This window comes from Arachis stenosperma, chromosome 8 (assembly GCF_014773155.1).
Source record: "Arachis stenosperma cultivar V10309 chromosome 8, arast.V10309.gnm1.PFL2, whole genome shotgun sequence".
NCBI lineage: Eukaryota > Viridiplantae > Streptophyta > Magnoliopsida > Fabales > Fabaceae > Arachis > Arachis stenosperma.
In genome coordinates, this window is record NC_080384.1 from 3043753 (window position 1) to 3065998 (window position 22246).

At 35.8% G+C, this 22246-nt stretch overlaps 5 protein-coding genes across 7 annotated transcripts; 3 read left to right on the forward strand and 2 right to left on the reverse strand.

Annotated features, from left to right (window-relative positions):
* Positions 1–4746: 4746 nt before the first annotated feature.
* On the forward strand, positions 4747–6431 carry LOC130945250 (serine/threonine-protein kinase BLUS1). Its single transcript, XM_057873982.1, has one exon. It carries the CDS (start codon positions 4747–4749, stop codon positions 6196–6198), a length of 1452 nt encoding a protein of 483 aa, XP_057729965.1. The 3' UTR covers positions 6199–6431.
* On the reverse strand, positions 6383–7722 carry LOC130945232 (LOB domain-containing protein 22-like). The gene is made up of 2 exons (XM_057873960.1): positions 6735–7722; positions 6383–6646 (listed from the first exon to the last, which is right to left on the reverse strand). Exons 1-2 carry the CDS (start codon positions 7405–7407, stop codon positions 6600–6602), a joined length of 720 nt encoding a protein of 239 aa, XP_057729943.1. The 5' UTR covers positions 7408–7722; the 3' UTR covers positions 6383–6599.
* A 138-nt stretch (positions 7723–7860) lies between these two features.
* Positions 7861–12468, reverse strand: LOC130945230 (beta-galactosidase 17). 3 transcript variants are annotated; one of them, XM_057873958.1, is made up of 19 exons: positions 12251–12468; positions 12073–12174; positions 11770–11965; positions 11602–11690; positions 11274–11354; positions 11069–11163; positions 10755–10825; positions 10521–10611; positions 10332–10449; positions 10153–10248; positions 10011–10059; positions 9715–9902; positions 9562–9633; positions 9270–9419; positions 9076–9126; positions 8848–8992; positions 8485–8630; positions 8330–8395; positions 7861–8195 (listed from the first exon to the last, which is right to left on the reverse strand). In XM_057873958.1, the coding sequence occupies exons 1-19, from the start codon at positions 12446–12448 to the stop codon at positions 8091–8093; spliced, it is 2109 nt and encodes a 702-aa protein (XP_057729941.1). In that variant the 5' UTR covers positions 12449–12468; the 3' UTR covers positions 7861–8090. The 3 variants fall into 3 exon arrangements, with proteins under 3 accessions (XP_057729941.1, XP_057729939.1, XP_057729942.1); XM_057873956.1 differs by having other exon boundaries at positions 8839–8992; XM_057873959.1 differs by having other exon boundaries at positions 7863–8195; positions 8839–8992; positions 11770–11972.
* Positions 12469–18098: 5630 nt separating this feature from the next.
* Positions 18099–19259, forward strand: LOC130945251 (protein FAR1-RELATED SEQUENCE 11-like). Its single transcript, XM_057873983.1, has 2 exons — positions 18099–18885; positions 19015–19259. Exons 1-2 carry the CDS (start codon positions 18099–18101, stop codon positions 19257–19259), a joined length of 1032 nt encoding a protein of 343 aa, XP_057729966.1.
* Positions 19260–21138, forward strand: LOC130945252 (protein FAR-RED ELONGATED HYPOCOTYL 3-like). The gene is made up of 4 exons (XM_057873984.1): positions 19260–20183; positions 20504–20683; positions 20752–20809; positions 20954–21138. The coding sequence occupies exons 1-4, from the start codon at positions 19260–19262 to the stop codon at positions 21136–21138; spliced, it is 1347 nt and encodes a 448-aa protein (XP_057729967.1).
* The last annotated feature ends 1108 nt before the right edge of the window (positions 21139–22246 follow it).

Sequence of the window (22246 nt, forward strand, 5' to 3'; positions counted from 1 at the left end):
TTTTATTTTATACGTTCCTCCATTTACTTTCCTTTTGAACATTTTAAAGGCTTAAAAGTAGTGATCCAAAATACAAAATAAAAAAACTCCGTAAATAAATATCATAGAGAGAGAAATACACATAGTACTTGTTTCAAGTAGTATAGAAATTGGTTTCGATCGAACTGTATAGCCTGATCTACCATACTATTTTCTCTTCACAAAAATATTATTTATTCCTAATGTGTGTTTAAAAGACGCTTAATCTTATTACTGGAACAAACTAACATATATAAAATAAAGCATATGTAAATGCAACATAAAATATACATGATGACATAACTTTTTGGGCAATTCACTTAAATAAAATAGATGGATCAAATATTTATTCAAATACAACAATTAAAAATTAATTACTTATTTATCTTATTTTTTATTTTGTGTAAACCATAGAATCTCTTCTATAGTTTACAAAGAGAAATTTGTGTACATAAAACGTGGTACCCTTTTCACGGTTTATGAAAAACTAAACATATATATATAATCCATGAGACCGACTGATGAATTATATTGTTGGGTGTAAGAGTATTTGGGAGAGAATTCGGGGGCATCAGACTCTAGCGTGGTGAGGTCATAAAAAATCAAGATTGCATGTATTGATTGAATGGTGTTGTTCACGTGACTGAAAACATTAACTAAGAGGTTAATTTTTTATATGTTAAAATTTCATTAGTAAGGAGTTAATTATTTTTTGTTAATTTATGTGTTAGAATGTTATGTGTGCTTTGTGTAATTCGTAAATAATTTATAGTATAGTTATTTATACGTTAAATTTGATTAGTATCGAATTAATTTTTTCGATAATGAACCATATTCTTTTTAAAATTTGATTAGTGTCGAAATAATTTTTTCTTCCACATGTTGCAGCCGACTAAGCGTATTTGTAGTGTTAAGAGACAACAGAATATGCCTCTACATGAACAGATCAGGCCGTATTTGAAAACTGCGAATTGTATCGCTTGGCTAGACTGATCAGTCATTAGTTATGGGTTGATGAGCCTCTACTTAGCGCATTAAGAGGTGGCGTCCTAAGATGCACACCTTCCACATGTCATTTGGAGAATGCACTATCACTCTACAAGATGTGGGGTATCAGCTGGGTTTGCCCATTGATGAGGAGGTCATTAGTGGATGCCTCACTGACTTTGAGCAGTTCATGGACAACGGAAGACCAGCGTGGGAGTAGTTTCAGAAATTATTCGGTGAGCTACCGCCACCGAATAAAGTCAAGCAGATGACGATTCACTAACATGGTTCCATGAGAGGTTTCGGATGCTCCCATCAAATGCGAGTGAGGAGACAATACGTATATATATGCGTGCTTACATTATGATGTTGTTGTCGACTCAGCTGTTTGAGGACAAGAACGCGAAGCGGGTTCATGTTCGATGGTTGCTATTTGTGGCGTCGATGGATGAGTTGGAAAAATCCAGCTGGGGCTCAGCTGCACTGGCCTGGTTATATAGATGTATGTGTCCGGTGACAAACCGAAATGTCGTTAACTTGGCCGAACCACTTCAGCTACTACAGTCTTGAATTTTCTGGAGGTTTCCTATGTTGAGAACATATGAGGCCCAATTCAGGCGCAAGTGGGCACAACATGCAATGGCGTGACAATATGGGTAATGCAGATTCTGAAAATAGCCACAATCGCATGTATGATCCCTAAGTGAAACTCGATAGCTATCAAGCGAGAAGTTAGTGGTAGGGGTCGTCTCAGCCACGGTATACTCGGACTGATACCTGTCGTACAAAGTGACGGTGAAGCATCTCGAGTCTCTCAAGTTGTGCTCTATTGCTTTCACCAATGCCTGACAAAATTCATGCCAAGTCCTCAATTGCGCCTCTGCCGTTTGTACACGGATAACAAACAGCTTTGCAAGCCTTCCTTAAGTGGACTTCACCAACGCTGTCATCAAGAGATTCCTTGTACCCTTTAACACATAATTGACACATTCACTAATATTGGTTGTCATGTGGCCAAACCGTCTCCCGCTATCCTGATGCTGGGTCCACTTGTCATATTCCATTTGGTTGGCACAATCACACATAGTCGGGTTCTCAGTCCACATAATGTCAAACCAGTAATCAAACTCTGTCTCGGTCTTCGCATATGCAGCATTCTCCAATAATCTTCTCGCGTCTTGACCTTTGAAGCTCAGGTTAAAATTCGCCGCCACATGACGAATACACAATGCTCGATAAACACGTGGAGGTAGCCAACCACTATCAGAGGGCCTCAAGGGCAGCCTCAATGCCGTTATGTCTGTCGGAGATAACAAGAATACATTTCTATGGCGTCACATGCTGTCGTAAATTGGGCAAGAAAAGAGACCACGACTCCGCATTTTCTCCCTCCACAAGTGCGAACACTATCGGCAAGATGTTCGAGTTTTGTCTTGCGCTATAGCCAGTAGCAAAGTACCTCCATACTTGCCATATAAGTGGGTACCGTCAATGATCATGAGGGACTTTCAATGCCGAAAGGCCTCGTTGCAAGGTAGAAATGTCCAGAAAAGACGATGAAAGTAGACTGTAGATTCATCGACTTGATTCCCAACTCTAACCGGAGAAGTCTTCAACACTGTAACCGTGTCGGCCATGGTGGATTGGACCCAAAACATCCAACGTGGCAACTCGGCATACGAGTCTTTCCAATCTCCATATATATGTGCTATTGCCTTCTGCTTTGTCATCCAAACCTTCCTGTAACTAGGTCTAAATCCATAATTTGCTTTTGTTGCTTCCTGCAACATCTTTATCGTAACCACAACATCCGTGGTAATCAAGCTGCTGGTGGTCGCTCGAAATCGAAGTAGTCAAGCAAGTGTGCGGACCGTTATACCTTCTGACCTCCCAAGTGCCCTTTCGTACACGATGCGAGATGGAAATCAATCAAGTGCATTATTTGCCGAACTCCTTGCATTTTCCATGATACTTCAGATGATCTGACTCTAAGACCTTGTACTCAACACCTCGACGGATGCTATAATCCTTCACACTCAAAATAGCTTCCTCTTTATTCTGGAATGATTGCCTAATCTAAAATTCTGTGGAAGAACCCCCCAACAACAGCATCTCCGTCCGGCTGTTGCCCCATAGCCTCCAAGTTTAGAGTTGAAAAGTGCGGAAGGTACTGCTGTGTGCCGGAGATTGATGGGTTATGCTGTGTACATGGTTTGGCACCTGCATCATCATCACTGTCCCCAATTATATCAACAGGCTCCTGGTCTGAATCATCCTCCCGCATTGGATTCTCAACTCGATCAGGTTCGCCCAACCCTACAAATCAGTAATAATGCCATGACCACTAGCCATCTCAACTGTCTGCTGTTGGACCAAACGGTTCTCGAATGGTTCAAAACCAACTGCATTCGTACCGTCTAAATCATTCGCAAAGGAAGGAGATGCAACGGACAGACGAGCTGGTGCAACCACAGCCATCAAACTAAAAGCATCGCCAGTCGACTGAGAATTCAGAGCTGATGTCCCATAACTGCCGACGTTGATCTCCAACTTCGTATACAGCTCGTGTATTCTGACCTCTGAAAAATTCCTACAACAATGAAACAGAACCCGAAGATCTTCATTGGACGCTATCACAAACGTATCATACTTCCCAACGGTTGGTACAACTGCGATATGGATCTTATGAAATAACTTCTTCACTCACTTGCTCCCAAATACCTCAAGCTTCTGCAATATACTGTTCTTTAGATCTGACAACGTATTCGATGAACTGATAAATACACTCAAAGATTCTCTGTCAGTGAACTTCGCACCGTATCTCTTGTTTCTATGAATTTTTCCAGAGTAATGCACTAGCACTAGAAAACTATGTACTCTCTTCCTCACTTGCCATTATAAAAATAATACTCTTCTGGATAATTGATTTCACCGAGTATATATAGAATTTTTATTCCTCATAAACCATGAAAAAAATAAAACGGATTATGTATGCATGTTTACTATTCATAAACCGTAGAAAAAGTACCACGGTTTATGTTCTACATTTTTCAAAAACTGTAAAAAAATACCACAATTTACATATTTTTATAAAAAGTGAAAAAAATTCTACTATTTACATAAAATAAAAATAAGATAATAAGACAAGTAAGTAATCAATTTTTAATTATTATATTTTGACTAAATATTTAATTCATTTATTTTTTTTAGGTGAATTGCCTAACTTTTCATTCAAATTATACCATACATTCTGACCCTATCAAGTAAAAAATAACTGGGATCTTCATGCTGCTTTCCAATATTTATGCCGCAAGTGGAAGACTAGATTGGAAGATTCTGCAAGAAATTTTATACACTTGAGGCAAGACTAAGTTTATAGTTTGCCTTAGTGAGTAATATATTGTTGCAAACTTGGAGGCTGGTCTGCCCAGATGGATCAGAAACAAATGGTTCTACGTGCCTCCGCTACAATTATTATCTTTTTCAATTAAAGACGAAGATGATTATTTATAAAAACTGTGAATAAATAGAAAAAACTTATTAAAACTTTGTGGTTGATTCACATGCATAGTTTGACATCACCGCTACTTTATTTTTGCTTTTCCTCCAAAACCTCACAAGAAAACCGCCATAACGTAACCCACCCTCCACTTTGGTGGCACTTATTAATACCTTGTTGATTATCCATGGCCATGCACACCAACTATGCATCTTCTTCCAATTCACTCAGCTACTCAAATCATGGCGACAAAGGACTCATCATGGGAATTAGAATCACCAAGAAGGCTTCAATACCCACTCGACTCCACCTCATACAAGCTCCTCGACGAGATCGGTTCCGGCGTCAGCGCCGTCGTCTACAAGGCTATCTGCATCCCCATCAACTCCTCCCTCGTCGCCATCAAATCCATCGACCTCGACGGCTCCCGTCCCGACTTCGACGACGTCCGCCGCGAAGTCAAAACTCTCTCCCTCCTCTCCCACCCCAACATCCTCAACGCACACTGCTGCTTCACCGTCGACCACCGTCTCTGGGTGGTCATGCCCTTCATGGCCGGCGGATCCTTCCAATCCATCATCTCTCATTCCTTCCCGGACGGATTCTCAGAGCCATGCATCGCATTCATCCTCAGAGAAACTCTCAACGCTTTGTCTTACCTCCATAGCCAGGGACATCTCCACAGAGACATCAAAGCCGGTAACATTCTCGTCGATTCCAACGGATCCGTCAAGCTCGCCGATTTCGGCGTCTCCGCTTCCATCTACGAGTCAATCATGAGCTCCTCTTCTTCCTCTTCTTCTTCTTCAAGTGTTCCTGGTTGTTGTTCGTGTTCTTCTCTCATGCTCAAAGATGTCGCCGGAACACCGTATTGGATGGCGCCGGAAGTGATCCACTCCCACGTCGGTTACAGTTTCAAGGCTGATATATGGTCGTTTGGGATCACGGCGTTGGAGTTGGCCCATGGAAGGCCTCCACTCTCTCACCTTCCTCCTTCTAAGTCCATGATTCTCAAGATCACCAAGCGCTTTCGCTTTTCCGATCTGGACAAGTTTGGCGGCGGTTCCAGCTCCCACGGTAAGAAATTCTCCAAGAACTTCAAGGACATGGTGGCTTCTTGCCTGGATCAGGATCCGGCTAAGAGGCCTACGGCGGAGAAGCTTCTGAAGCATCCGTTCTTTAGAAACTGTAAGGGCTCTGAGTTTTTGGTGAAGAACGTGCTGCATGGGTTGCCTAGTGTTGAGAAGAGGTACAAGGAAATCAGCAAGGCTTCTTCTATGAATAATAATGATGATGATGATGATGATGATGAAGTGAAGCATGGGAAGTTGATGAAGCAAAGAAGGATAAGTGGGTGGAATTTCAATGAAGATGGATTGGAACTTGAACCTGTGTTCCCAAATGATGAAGATGATGAGGCCAAGGCAACAAGAGAAGCTAAAGGTGAAGAAGGTGAGAATGAGAATAATAATGAAAGGTTAAAGGGTATTGAAGGAGTAGCCATGAATGTGAACAACCGTGATGCCATGTTAGCCACACTCAATGTTCTCAAAGGGAGCTTGGAACAAGAGCTAGCACAAGTCAAGGCCTTGATCAACATCTTACGTGCAGATCGTAATCATCATCACGATCTTGATCATGATCAGCAGCAGTTGGAGTCACAACTAGACACCTTCAAGCTTCACCTTTCTTGAAATTTTATTGATTCAACCTAAAGTTTCTTATATATATATTTCATATTTCATTTGTGTTGCCATTCTTGTGTTGGAGAGAAGCTCAAGAGCTAACAAAATTTATTGATCCAATTTCTTTAGTCTAATAATCCAACAATATACGTTTATTTTATATTTGTATTGGTAAAAAAATAGGTAATGATGATAGTCGCTATATTGCTGCAAAAATTTATCAAAATACACAATAAACAAAAAGCTGGTGTAATGTTTGAACTTTGAACTTAATAATCAAAGGCAATACCTAGCTAGTGATGATTACAAAATTGATCTTATGCCATCTTCTCTACAATCTATGTTAAGTTGTAAAACTTTGCTAGCCTAATATTTTGTGAGAGAATAAAAAAAAGTTGCTACAGCTTTTTTTAATCTTTCTGTTCCTGATCTTGAAAATTGTAAATTTGCTTCATCCCTGCATATTTGAGAATAATATGGTATCATATTAACATCAATGAAAGAACAGAGTATAATATATAATCAGCAGTATGATGCTTACAAACCTGAATAATGCATGCCCTCCACCGGTGTTTGATGATTTGATTTGGTTTCTTTAAAACCAAGGTCAAGCATAGGCTTCTGATCATAAATATAGCCATTATTATCATCAACTCCAACATTGCCATTTTCATTCTCACTGGTTAATGTCAAAGGTGATAACAACGCAGGTGATTGCAAGTTTTGCATCATCCATGCATTAAGATCCACTTCATGCGTAATGGAGCTATTGCTATCCATGTTAGTAGCTTCATAATATTGATCCGGTTGAAATGGAATCCCTTCAACATTATTAACTTGGTTGCAACTCGAAGATTGCTGCTGCGCTTGAGCTTTGAAGAGGGCGAGACGATGAAGAACAAGTTGAAGCTCAGCTTGACGGTACTCAATCTCAGATTGAAGCTGTTGAATCATTGTACAACAACCGTTAACAGGATCATAGGCTCGCATCTCAGATTCGTAGATGATGGTTTCCATGGCAATGTTTCTCTCGGTAGGACCCAGTGGTTTGATGAGATCAGTCATTCTTCCAACTCCAAACAATTTATGAGCGTTAAGGAATTGTTTTTGGCGATCGTGAGGAAAATATGGTGCGAGAATGCAGTTAGGACCACACTTCCTACGTTGGTGCTTACAAGCAGCGCAAGCCTGTGAGGTTGTGCTGATCTTTTTGCTCATTTCTCAAGAAAAAATAGGGGAGATTCCGGAGGAGATGCAATTAAAATTTTTTGCTGGGTTTCCCTTTATTTTCTGTTCCTTATTTGCAGGAATCAACAAAGTGTTACAGCAAAGATTTTGATAAGAATCTATTGTTATCACCGATGTTTTCGGCCACGTAACTAAATTCTGTTCTGTACAACGTTATTTTCGGATCGTGGAATGAACAAGCTTCTTTTTTTAGAAAACCTCTTTTCAAAGTTTGTTACTTTGTTGTTGGAAAAAAAAAATAAAAAGAAATAGAAGAAATGCTAGCTTCATTTTCTTATTTTAAATTATTTTCTAATTGCTTAAGAAAGAGATACACTAGTGTAACAAAATTTAGATTATCAGAATGATTTAATTTTTGAAAGTCAAGTCAAAAACTCAAGATAGAATGATCTAGAATAATGACTTTGGCCAATGACAATTTATTTCTCTCATTTTCTATTTCTAACTTCTATTTCTCTTTTCTGTTATCTTTCGAATTTGAATCTAACGGGAATGTGATATAATAAAGTTAAAAGAGAATTATTAAGAGATATCGTCATAACAAAAGCATATTTATACCATATAGCATAAAATCATTACTATGCCAAAAGATAGTTTTTATGAACTAAGCAAAAGCAGCTCATTTTTGTCATGTAATCTTCTATTATTAAAACTTAAAGCTGATGGAGATTCATATTACCAAAACTGCATGTGAAGTCTGGCTCATCAACACTGTGTACAACAAGTTCAGGGTCTGGAGATTCCAACTCCAGGATGACCTGCATCATCGTTGTCGTCGTCGTCATAATCATAATTATAGTTATTGATTTAAATGATGTTTGACAGTAATGAAGCCCATATAATTGGATATAATGTGTGCTAGAGATAAACAATAGTCGGTGCCAAGTCGTACCAGATAATTATTTCCTTGCTTAAGAACTGGAGCAGGAACATAGAGGTTGCACTGTGGTCCTCTCAACTATCAAGAACAATAATCAGTTATCAGTCACATAGTTATAATGACGTATATATAATAATTCACTGAAGAGGGAAAGGAGACTATTTTACCGGCCAATATCTTCCTATATCAAAGTCATTAACAAATGCAATGCCTTTGCCCCAGTTGTTGAATGATATGTATGTATCCTTGACCTCACTTGATTTGTCAATTGAGAAATGACCTGAATAGAATGCAGGCTCTCTTGAAGTATTCTCTGCAAACAAAATGGAGCAACTTCATTACGGATTTTAGATTATCATTTCATAACCCCATCATCAAGTCGAGATAAAATAAGATAAAATAAAGAAGCTGTTTCACTGGGTGATACAAGTTACATGAATCAAGTGACATCATTGCAGGTAGAAGTGACAGGAAAAAAAAGGCATGAAATTTGTTGTTTGCTGCATACTTTTAGTACATACCATACTTACTCGTCAATCTTTTTCCACGTGCAGAATATGCAACCTGCATGATGCCATTGTGGGTTGGCACTTCATTGAGATTGTGCAAAGGAATAGGGAACATTTTCCACCTGTGTAATATTTCCCCGTCCAGATAAACAGAGGAAAGAATGCCCTGTAAGAGTTCTTACAAATATCAGCAAAACTACGATTGAATTCTCAGAGCAGCAACATCATCATCATTATAATGGCCTTTACCTTTCCATCAAAGATGTAAGGTCCATAATTTACACGACCCATGTTTTCCACCTACAACAATGGGGAAGAAAGCTTTATGCAGAAAAGCTCATGGATCATAGATATCCTTTGGAAGTTTATCAGTAAGCAACTATGTAATACTTCAAATGTATATTTTTATTTTATTTTTTCTATATATAAAAGCAGGTATATACCAGAATCAATAAGTTGATGTTAGAATGGCATTTAAGATTAGGAAGGTTGAGTTTGTTATTTGACCATCTTTCTATGGCACCAACATAAGATGGCCTTGCACCAGTTACGTCAGAAGGGCATGATATAAATACTTGAGCTCTGTCATGCAACTGCACATCATAATTGATAATATTAGAGAAGTTAAGTTCTTCCAGTGCAAAATACGGTAGAGTTTCTAGCAAGTAAAAAAAAGATGATAATATGTGGAAAAAGGTTGCCAGGAAACAATAATGAGAAGAACTCAAATAGCACCTTTGGTATAAACAAAGTTTTTATGCCTCCATTCGCTTTGTACTGGGTGACATATAACAAGAATCCAAACAACTGTACACAAAGAACATTAAGCTTGGATGATATATCATTTAGGAATAATAATGCATAATTATGAAAAACCATCACTTTTACCTGGCCCACAGACTCCATTGACATTGGTTGTTCAGATTCAAAGACATTGGTGGAACTGGTAAAATTAAATTCATCAAATAAGAAAGTTTTCCGCTGCAAGTGAATTGGTCCATATGCTGTCTTTTGAATATTAGATGGAACAGATGGAAGGGGCACTGAGCTATATCGTGCTATAACCTTCCGAATAGCTGAAACATTTACAAAACAAGAACCAACTTCAATTCTTTCTTGGGCATCATAGTTTAAATTGCATAAATGCAATACTGTGCTTCAAAACAAGAGAACACAACACAAACCATTATATTTTGAGTTGTCAACATCTCCATCTTCTCTAATTGGCGCATCCTGGGAAAGAGTTAATCAGTTCAGTCTGCAACATGCATAATAAAATTCACAATGTAAGGTGAGGTGCAACAGATGGGTCAAAAGATTGCTCACATAATCATATGAAGTTAGGTCAGGCTGGTAATCAGCCTCAGCAGAACCAGTATTTGCTCCACTATAAAACCCAAAGTTTGTACCTCCATGTGCCATCTGAAAATCAGAAAACGTGATCAAAATGGATCACTTGAAATGCTATTCTCAAATATAGTACAAAGCTGGAAGTTCAGACATACATATAAGACTGCCGAACCATTTTTTTGCAGAATTTTCTCAAGGGAAGCTGCTGTAAAATCAGCATCAGTCTTGGCAATTTTCTCCCCCCAATGTGTAAGCCACCCAGTGTAAAATTCACTGATATGACACGAGCTTTTTGTATTTACCATATCATGAACAAAAGCAATATTCAATAACAATACACATACGCTGACAACGGCGGTGATTTTCCAGGGGCATTGTACTTCTTTTGTAACTCGAATATAGGCCAAGGATCATCACCAGTACTGAAGTCAACAGCTACAGGGGGATAATATGGACAACCAATGTGAGTAGAATATATTCAAGTGAATGATATGTGTTTATGGTAGGGGAGGGAGAAACAGAGGAGGATGGAAAGAAAAATATGTGCAAAAACAGCATGTATAGTATTGGGTTCTCACCTGAATAGACTGCATCCCCACGAATAGTTCCTTTCTCAAGATTTTCCCTAGCCCCCCCATCTGTAGTGTATCTGTACAAGGTGAATATAAGAAAGATAATAAACAAACGAGATATTCCTCAGGTAAACACAGATGTTGTAATTCAATATCATCGTTCAGCTTTAATTGCCTGAAAGATAGAGCATGTACATTTAGAAAAATTCAACAGTTTTAATAAATAACATTGTAACACCATCTTCGAAAACACCCTCCACACAAGGATACGTTAATTTTAGAATAAAGAAGATATGGTTCAAAAACATAAAACTTCATACAAAATGATATCGGGTCCGAGATGACTTCTAGCCAGCACGACAAGGTGTTGGAGATATGCTTTGTCATTTCCATATGAACCATACTCATTTTCAATCTGTGCCAAACAGTGCCACAGAAATCAATCTAATTTTTCTTTCATAAGGTAAGTAGTTTAAGTCCAAAATAGAAGATTTCCATAAATCTCCAGTTAAGGTAACTTCATACCTGAACCATTATTATTGGACCTCCATTTTGATATAGGAGAGGAACCAATTTTGGAAGCAGGTTACCCCACCATCTTTCAACCTTGAACAGGAAACTATAGTAAGTTGAAACTTCAATAACAGCTACACTTAAGCACAGAGACAGATACAGAAAAAGACCACAACCCACAAGTACCTAGATGTTTTAATGAAACCAAAAATGATAGAGAAACAATGTAGGATTGATTGTTCATAGAGATTATCAGCTCAGTGTTGTATTCCCCAAAAGTAAAAGTGGAATAATCAAGGGTCTATAAGTCTATTAAACATAATCCATGTTGAAAGCATACCAGATGAAGAAAAGTAGGATCGGATGACCTTAGCTTGGGGGATGGGCTCATGGAAGAGAACCAAGCAGGGAAACCACCCCAATCCCACTCTGAAACAAAATCAACAGAAACTGTATGTCATCATCTAAAAAGAATTGTATAAAAGAGAAAGGAGGTTTTTACAGCAACCTGCACATATGTATGGACCAGGTCTAAGCATGACAAGTAGACCTAGTTTGTTACAGAGTTTGAGGAAAGATTCAATGTCAGCAAAACCCTCAAAAACATGGCGTCCAGGGCTTGGTTCATGTAAATTCCAGGGAACATAAGTTTGAATTGTGTTCAATCCCAATGCCTTGGCTTTTAAGAGTCTATCTTCCCAGTACTGCAAACTAGAACACAAAACACATCACCGTTTGATTTGAACTGAGTCCAGAGTGCTACGGTTCCCCTAAGCTAACCTAATTACCAAATTTTCAGATTCATATGTACCTGTGGATGCACTCGAAAATAGTGCAAGTCACCGCCAATGATCTGAAAGGGTTGAGAATCTTTCCAGAACATATCGCGGGAAATCTCAAAGTTTCTGTTAACCTGCATGAAAACAAGGTTGAATAGGTGGTAGTTGGTGTGAAGTGGAAATTGAAATTGTAAGAGTGAAGGAAGTTACTTTGTTGTGGTGAGAGGAGGAGGAGAGAGAAGGAAGAGGAGCCAAGACAGGAAGGAAAGCATAGAGAGCTGTTAAGGAGATGAAGATGAGTAAAAGCGTAGCTTTAGAGCTTCGTTTCTTCGCCATTGCCAACAGTTTCGAAGCTGAGGAAGCTGATGCAGTGTTCACGTTTCTCTTCTTCTTCACTCCGATTATCATTATTCTTAAAAACTATTATTTACAATGTTAAACTTTTTTTTATTAGTTAGCTAAATTTCTATTTGACTTTCACTTTGACCTTGATTTTGAGCTTTGCGTTCATTTGTCATTACCAACCCTTCTTTTACTCTCTAACTAGTGCAGAGCCCGTAGGCGGAATGCTAAACCAATTCATAAGTCAATATAAGTCACATTTACATCATAATAACGTATATATTATTTTTTATAATTTTATTATAAATATATCACATATAATTGTATATTTTACATTAAGTCACCAAATTAAAGAAAGAGTAATTACCTAAATCAGTCTCTAAGAATTTTAAAACCGGACATGTTAATTCTTAAAAAAAATTAATACACAAATTAATTTTTAAGGTTTTACTCCGACAGACAAATTAGTCTCCAATTCATTTTCTAGCAAAGTAATTACCCAGATCAGTCCCCAAAGATTTTAAAAACGGATATTTTATTCTAAAACAACTAATGTACAAATTAATCCCTAACGTTTCTCTCTATTAGACATAATAGTCATTCGTTCAAAAATAAAATAAAATAAAATTATTATTATTATTATTAATTACACAATAATATTGTACTATATTTTTTGTATTTTTTAGACAAAAATAATAAAAAATTTATTCATTAAATTCTTATATATATAGTCACTCAATAATAATAATAATAATAATAATAATAATAATAATAATAATAATAATAATAATAAAATTATTAGAGATTATTTTATAAAAAATTTAAAATTAAAACTATTTGATATTTTTGTATTTAATATAATCAAAAATGTCCTATATAAAAAAAATATATGTTTGTATTAAAAAATATATATTAAAAAAAAATATTTTAATTTAAATTTATATTAAATACATATTTTTTTAATACAAACATATTTCTTAAAATAGTATATCTTTTAATTATATTAAATACAAAAATATCAAATAGTTTTAACTTTGAATTTTTTGTAAAATAATATCTAATAATTTTATTAATTATTATTATTATTATTATTATTATTGTTAGACTATATATATATATATATATATATATATATATATAAGAATCTAATGAATAAATTTATCTTTATTTTTATTTAGAAAATACAAAAATTATGATACAATATTATTATGTAATAAATAATAATAATAATAATAATAATAATAATAATAAAATTATTAAAAATTATTTTATAAGAAATTTAAGATTAAAATTATTTGATATTTTTGTATTTAATATAATCAAAAGATATACTATTTTAAAAAATATGTTTGTATTAAAAAATATGTATTTAATATAAATTCAAATTAAAAATATTTTCTTTTAATACATATTTTTTAATACAAACATATATTTTTTTTACATAGGACATTTTTTGATTATATTAAATACAAAAATATCAAATAGTTTTAACCTTAAATTTTTTATAAAATAATCTTTAATAATTTTATTATTATTATTATTATTATTATTATTATTATTATTATTATTGAGTGACTATATATATATATATATATATATATATATATATATATATATATATATATATAAGAATTTAATAAATAATTTTTTAATTATTTTTGTTCAAAAAATACACAAAATATAGTATAATATTATTGTGCAATTAATAATAATAATTATTTTATTTTTAGACGGAGGACTATTATGTCTAATAGAGAGAAACATTGGAGATTGATTTGTACATTAGTTTTTTTGGGGACTAAAATGTCCGTTTTTAAAATCTTTGGGGATTGATCTGAGTAATTACTCAGCCAAAAAATAAACTAGGACTGATTTATTTACCGGAATAAAACCTTAGAGATTGATCTGTATATTAATTTTCTTTAAGGACTAAAATGTCTAATTCTAAAATTTTTGGAGACTAATTTGGATAATTACTCTTAAAAAAATCAAGATCTTTATTTATAAATAAAAAGCAAGTTTTATGGTATAGATAATAACTAAGTATCTATATGTGTAGATAATTGGTGACAAGATGTGGTTATGACAGATGGTATGAATAGAGGACAAATTGTTCAGTGTTTTAGAGAGATTGCACGAAAAGTTTATAAAATCACATGATGGGAGTCATAATTAGGTTGGATAATAAAATATTATAATGAATAATTAATTTTGACTAATTAGGAGCCCAAATCTTGGCCTTTTTTCATTCTTGGACAAAAACGTTTTTTTGTGTTATAGGCCAAAAAATATAGCATACATTAATATTATTTTTACTTAATATCCAAAAAATCCAAACACCACTCCAACTATGATTACTCACAGAAAAAATAAAAAAGACCTTGCTGCCTCTACTAACTCCTTATAAGTTTGGGCTTTCATCCAATCAGCATAATCCATATGCAGAAATTTGATATTGAAACAAGTTATTATGTCACATCCGAAAAAAAAGGTAATAATAATAATAATAATAATAATAATAATAATAATAATAATAATAATAATAATAATAATAATACAGTTAGTTAGGAATAATTTTAATAAAATAGTTTATATCTAATGTTTAGTAATATTAATTTAACGAATTATTTTAAATTAAAATAAAAATACTATAATAGTGAATCAAATAATAAAGTTTGATTTGTTTTGTATTTATTTGGATATTTAAAAATACCAAAATATATAACACGTCCACAAAAAAATGATTCTTCTCTTATAAAATTACAAATTATATATTTTATTAAATATTATATGAACACATTATTATGCATATAGTATAAGCAAAAGAAAAAAAAAGAAAATACATAATGATAAATACATACTAAAATATTATCAAATATATTGTTGTTAAGATATAATATAAATGAAAAATTATGAATGTATAAATAAATACTAAATGTGTACACTTAAATATTATCTTGATGAATTTGGTTACATAATTTAAATTATAAATATTAATTTATTTTTTATAAAAATTTAATTTATAAAAAAAATTATTTAAAAATATCTATACACTATATCCAACCAAAAATTTAAAGACGAAGAAGTTATTAAAAAAATTGTTATAAAAAAATATTTATTGCTATCAAGTGTTAACGTAGACAAAAAATTGTAATGATAGACTAATAATTACAGTATTTATATTTGTAGCCTAAAATTGTTATTATAGCACATGCTCGAATGGAGAAGTTTGGATATAGAAAATAAAGAATCTTTTTAGGCATACTTGAAATTAAAAGGCATATTTATACAAAATTTTGATGATATATTTAATAGAAGCTAATTTTGATCTGCGTGTAGTTGTTTTGTACGTGCGATTAATTATGTAATGCTACAAGAGAAAAAAACTAATTTTTAAAGTAACGTGAATGTCATTTAAAAGAATGAATGTGATTGCACGACTGTATAAAATATTTTGCATTGTAGTTAGTTGAAAATTAAACTGATATTTCATGAGAACCATGCTTCCTGTGGTAAGCAATAACTGGGAATTAGGAATGGGTTTCACTCACTAAAATGGCGGATCAACTATTTTTTCTATGAGTCGGGTTTATTTTTTCTTTGTCATAGTGGTTTCAGTAACGTTATTCTCCTTGTTGTATTTTGGTTACCATAGTTACAGTGATTTCTGAATTTTTGGGTGTTTACTGTAAAGGCCTATGACACAAAAATATATTTTTGTCTAAGAACGAAAAAAGGGACAAGGATTGATCCATAATCAGCCAAAATTAATTATTCATTATAACATTTTATTATCCAACCTAATTATGACTCCCTCAGGTGATTCTATAAACTTTTCCTACAACCTCTTTGAAACACTGAACAATTTGTCCCCTATTTATACTATCTGTCATAACCATAGCTTTCCATCGATTATCTACACATATAGATACTAAGTTACTATCTATACCATAGAACTTGTCTAAATAAAAATAATAAATTTTTTATGGTTAATATTAAGGCAAAGTCTTCGGTATAGACAGCAAAATAGTATCTACATGTGTAGACAATGGGTGGCAAGCTGTGGCTATGACATGTGGTACAAGGAGGGGACAAATTGATCAGGCTTTCACAGAGGTTGCAGGAAAAGTTGATGGAAGCACGTGAGAGAAGGCATAATTAGGTTGGGTAATTAGGTGTTATAATTAGTAATCAGTTTCGGCTGATTAGGGGCCCAATCCTTGTGGCCCGTTTTTCGTTGTTGGACAAAAATATTTTGATGCTGTTTTTTAATCTGTTAAAAAAAAAAGAAAGGGACCCAGGTCATTCCCAACCCTCCCTCGTGACCCAACCCCCTGCCCCTGTTTCCTGAATCATTCATTCAAACACGTACAGGAGAACGCAGAATAAAAGAAACCCTCACGGCCTTGCCCTCCGCCTAGCCTTGCATGGTCGCCGACTAACAGAGGTCCTCAGCGCCGACGCCGTCCCAGGTCCTGAGCACCGCAGCTTCTTCCTCCATCCTCGCCGCCTAACCTAGATCCTCCATCGTCACCGCCTGACCCAGTAACTCGGCAGGTCCTCATCGGGTCTTCATCTTTGCTGGCTTCTCGGCACGGACCCAGGTTAGTGGCTTGTCGTCCTCATCTTCACTGAGGGTGTGGTCTTCTTCTTGAATTTTTGTTTCTTTTTTCTTCAAGTCTTCTTCGGTCTTGCCTTGCATTTTTGTTCTGAAGTTCGGTTCTTGGATTCTTCTTCTTCGATCTTCGGTCTTGGTTTGAAGTTTGATTCCGTCTTGTATTTGCAAAATTAGTACTGTGAAAATTTGTATGTATGGTTGCTAAAGGTGGAAACTCACTCTGTTAGGCGGAATTTAGACTGTATGGTTGCTAATGGCAGAAGCTTACTCTGATGCTAATGGTGAAAATTTGTATATTGTTGAATGCTGTAGGCAGAATTTGAATGTCTCTGAAGTACTTGGATTATTGAATTTGAATGTCTCTGAAGGCTAAAGGAGTGATTTGTGATTTTGAATATCTCTGATTCATTGAGTATTGATTTGTGTTTTAGATATGAAATTTGTGATAAATGATAACTGACTTCTCGTGCTTATGAAATTTCTGTTTTCCCTCAAGTTAATTTTGGTTCATGTGATTTAATAGGTGTTTAGGGTAGAAACTGAAGAGGTTTTTTTAATTGGATTTGCAAGGTGAAATTTGGTTGACTTTTGATTTAATTTGGTAACAATGTTTTATGATTAGGTTTATCTGGTTTTCATTCTTTTTGAATTTGGTAATAGGGTGATTTTTTTTTGCTGTTTTGTAGTGTTTGTTGCTGAATGATGGTTGTTCTCTCTTGCCTCTATTTAGTAATCTTTATTGAAATTATATACATTTTCAATGCATATTTGTACATTTTCATTGATATAATACCTTGTGAATAAGTATCTAGTTAATTATTATTCCAATGTTGTGGTTAAAATTTTTGTCTAGTTGATGATTTCTGTACCGATTTCCTTTACTTGAATTTGTAAGGTTGACTGTGTGTTAAATTGGTTTGCTGCTGCCCTTTTAAGTTGCAAAATTCCTTAGGATTTTGCAATTTCAATTGGCGGATTATCTATTTAGATGTTGTGGTTGTCTGTTTGTTAAATTGTTGTCGTGTAGAGGTTAAGGCAGTGTATTTTTATAGCAGAAAAATGTTATTATTTAAAAAACCAACTATTACAACTTAATAGATGGAGTGCTATGGTGGGATGGGCAAGGCAAACAGTTTGTCTCCAGATAAAAGTGAAAACGATTTATGCCTTTCAAACAACAACGTTGTTGACGAGAATGACTTAAGAAAGATTGAGTTGTTGTCGGATGAAGATGGTCGTGAATATGGTTACGTGACTGGGTTGACTGCAGAGGATATAATGAAAAAGGTGTTTCGAAGTGAAGAGCGTGCTTATGAGTTTTATGGTAAGTTAGGGAAATGCAACGGATTTGGGGTCCGTAAGGGAGACTATGCAAAGGATGAAGATGGGAGTGTAGTGAGAAGGAGGTTCTTCTGTAATCGGGCTGGCCTAAGGGATGGAAAACACTACAATAGACTAGACAGGAAGAGATGCCATAGGCCTGAGACACGCACAAATTGTCAGGCCCTGATGTTTGTATACCTTGATAAGGGTAGCTCGGTTTGGAAGGTTCGGAAAGTAATCCTCGAGCATAACCACGAGTTGATACCGACGGGAATGGTTCATATGATCCGAAGTTTCCGGGCGATATCAGGTTCTGCAAAGGCCCACATGGATGGAATGCATACGTATGGGTTGCCGACATCTAAGATATTGGGATACATGGCTGGGATTGCGGGTGGTTATTCTTCTTTGGGTTTTACCAAGAAAGACGCATACAATTATATGGATCGGTCGAAGCGTGCAAAGGTGGTTGATGGAGACATGAACGCTGTTATAGTTTACCTGGAAAGCAAGGCAGCTACTGATCCCATGTCTATGGCCCGGTACAATTTGATTGTAGAAGGTATGTTGGGAAACATGTTCTGGCCAGATGGTCCTAGCAGGATTGATTTTTAACACTTTGGAGACGTCGTTGCATTCGATTCGACGTATAAGAAGAACAAATACAATAGACCCCTTGTCATATTCTTAGGTTCAAATAATCACAAGCAAACAACAATTTTTGGTTTCGGTTTGGTTTTAGATGAGACAATCAGTTCATACAAGTGGATGTTGGAGAACTTGTTAGAAGTCATGTGTAGAAAGCTGCCCTCTATAGTCGTTACCGACGGGGATGAATCAATGATTGCTGCAGTTAGGGAGGTGTTGCCCCGGGAAACCCATAGGTTGTGTGCATGGCATCTGCAGAAGAATGTTACCTCGAACACCAACGAGTAGATGTTCCGTGATGTCTTTGCCAAGTGGTTGTATGCTGACATGGAGGTTGAAGAGTTTGAGTGTGAATGGGCACAGGTTGCTGAACAGTATGGGTTACTTAATAAGTATTGGGCGTTACAGTTGTATGAAAAGAGGAAGATGTGGGCAAATGCGTACTTGCGTCGCAAGTTTTGCGCTGGGTTTCGCACGACGTCACGGTGTGAGGGCATCCATTCCCATCTAAAAAAATTTCTGTCGTCTAGGCACAGTATTCTAGAACTTGTGCAGAATCTGGAGCTACTAGTACGGGAGTACCGGAATAGTGAGCTGGTTGCACAGTTCAGTTCAATTTACGGTGTTCCCGTTATGATGACCCGTCTTGATCCCATCGAACAGTTTACTGCATCGGTGTACACGAAGGTCATCTTCACACAAGTGAAGAAGGAGATTGAGTCTATCTCGGTCGTTAACTTCGTAAGCAAACGAAGGGTCTCAACAACCATGGTGTACACGGTTGAGGAGTATGGATTCTCCGGTCAGAATGTGGTGGCATTGTACGATCCAAAAAGAGATAGGTTGGTATGTCGATGTGGATTTTGGGAGAAAGAAGGTTTTCCTTGCAGGCATATGTTTTTTGTCATGAAGCACGAGCACGTAAAAAGAATTTCCAAAAGCTTGATTTTGAGACGATGGAGGAAGGATGTGAAGACAGTCAACGAATACACTAAGAAGACGGGACTAGAGGATGAGCGGGGTTTCTTGTTGAGACATGGAGCCCTGCATACTGCTTCGCATTGGATGTTGTTCGTCGGATCTAAAAACGACGATCTGTACAAGAAATGCATGAAAGGGATCAGGCAAATATGCTGTGATCTAGAAGCCCGCAGCGGCAATGACATGATGGATAGGAGTCCGAACGCTGCCTGTGCTGTTCGGGATCCAACCGTTGTGCGCACCAAAGGGGCACCCAGCACACGGGGACACAAAGGTAGAAAAAGAAAGTGCACGAGATGCAGAAAAATCGGGCACACAAAGCGGATGTGTCAAGTGGAAGTGCAGTGATGTATGCAGCTGAGGCATCCTAACAGACCGGTGCACCGAGCCACAAAAAATCTCAACCTCGACAAGATATAAACACTGTCCCAACAAGGAAACGAGAGTTAGCAAACTCGAGGTAAACACTTGGTTGCAAATACTGTATTCACTACTTAATTAGTTTTACCTTATTAAGTAAGCAATTTTATATCAATTTTGTTGTCATGTAGGTTGTTTCTCCGCACTTTAACCTACACGCTGATCAAGGCAAACGGTTAGAAGAGGGAGATGATCATCGCAGTGAGCAAGATGGCGGAGATAACGACAGATGGGACCATGTAATAGGCACAGCGCAAAGCCAAACCAGGAACATGGGCGGAGTGGGTAATACCGTCGACTGGAACATAGAGGTAATCGACTTGTGGCTTGGTAATCTCTCTTTCGATTGTTACTCGTATTCTTATTTCTCCATCCATAGAACATGCTTTGTGGCAGGGATGGTGTTTGGGAATTTCTTGATGATATTTCATGGCGCTGTTTGTATTATGAATTTATTGTTATGGAACTTGCAAATTAGCTGCATGTACTTGATTTTGTTATAGTCATTGTGGAGTAGAAGTAGTTACTGTGATTCATTGATCTTGGGTGAGTTTGGATTAATGTGAGGTTATTTGTTGTAGGTGTTGGAAATATTGCGTTTGTTACAAGATCGCTGCTGAAAGTATTGAGCACATGGTGTTCTTTGTATGGCTGGAAAAACATTTTATACGTTACCAACTTTTTAAGGGTTCTGAATTTCCTTGGTTTGTATTCTGTTAATTCGGTTGATACCCGGAATCGTGCAGCTGCATCCAAGTTAGCATGAAAAGTAAATTATGGTGTTGTTATACCTACATATATTGGAAGAAATAGTTTTGCAGTTGAGGGCAGATTGAAAGACAGCAGCATCTCTTTTTGTTAGCCATGCAATATATAAATTTATTTCAATTTTCCTGTTCCTACTTTTGATTGCATTTTAAGGCTAAAGAAATATTAGATGATATACGATCTCTCAGGTCCAGGAATTTGTATCTTGAGGCAATGCATCGCAATGTAACCCATCGAGAGAAATATAAGTTTTCACACATTTGTCTCAAGCATGGACACGCATGCACTGATTATGAGTTCGCCCGCTTGGAGTATTATAATTTCACCTTCATTTCATTATCTTTTCTTACTGTACTAGTAAACATTTCTCGAGTGTTAGTTCATTCCAATTCTCGAGTATAAGTTATTTCCATTATTGACATGTGTTTTTTAAGTTTGGTTTACAAGATATTCTTAATTGTATAACAAGATCTTGTATACGTAAAAATTATTATAGAGTAATTCAAAGGTTTTTTTATTAAGTAAAAAACAACGACAACTAAAAATTTAAAAATCTTTAGTTACATGTTGTCTTGAAAGAGAATTAGTCAATTTTAATAGTTCTAACATGTAACATATATAATTAAAAGTTTAACGATAATTTAAAACTTTAATATATTTATAAAGACTAACATAATTAACGCTTAACTAAATTATATATCCTTGCAAAAGGTTTCATTGATCTAAGAGAAAGTAGGTGACTTAAAATCCACAACAATTTAGGAACCCTTATAACGGGTTCTGGCCATTAGTGTGGCACATCTACCCATTTTAATTACCAATTGTGGTAGCCCAAAATAACAGAAATGCTAAACTGCATGCAACATAACAAAACCAAAAGGTTGCATGCAATGGTAGAATGAATATTTGGAATCACAATAACACGTCACGAGAACGAAGTTCGTCCTCACCCATCAGGAGTTTTCAAAAAAATAACAACCCTCTACTATGTTAACTTAGATGGTCAGGCTTTGCCTGCTCATACTGCCGGCTGCTGCATCCTCTTGCCCACCATCCTTGGCGTCATACCCATCACTGTTGAAGTAGCTCTTCACTGAGTTATCCCA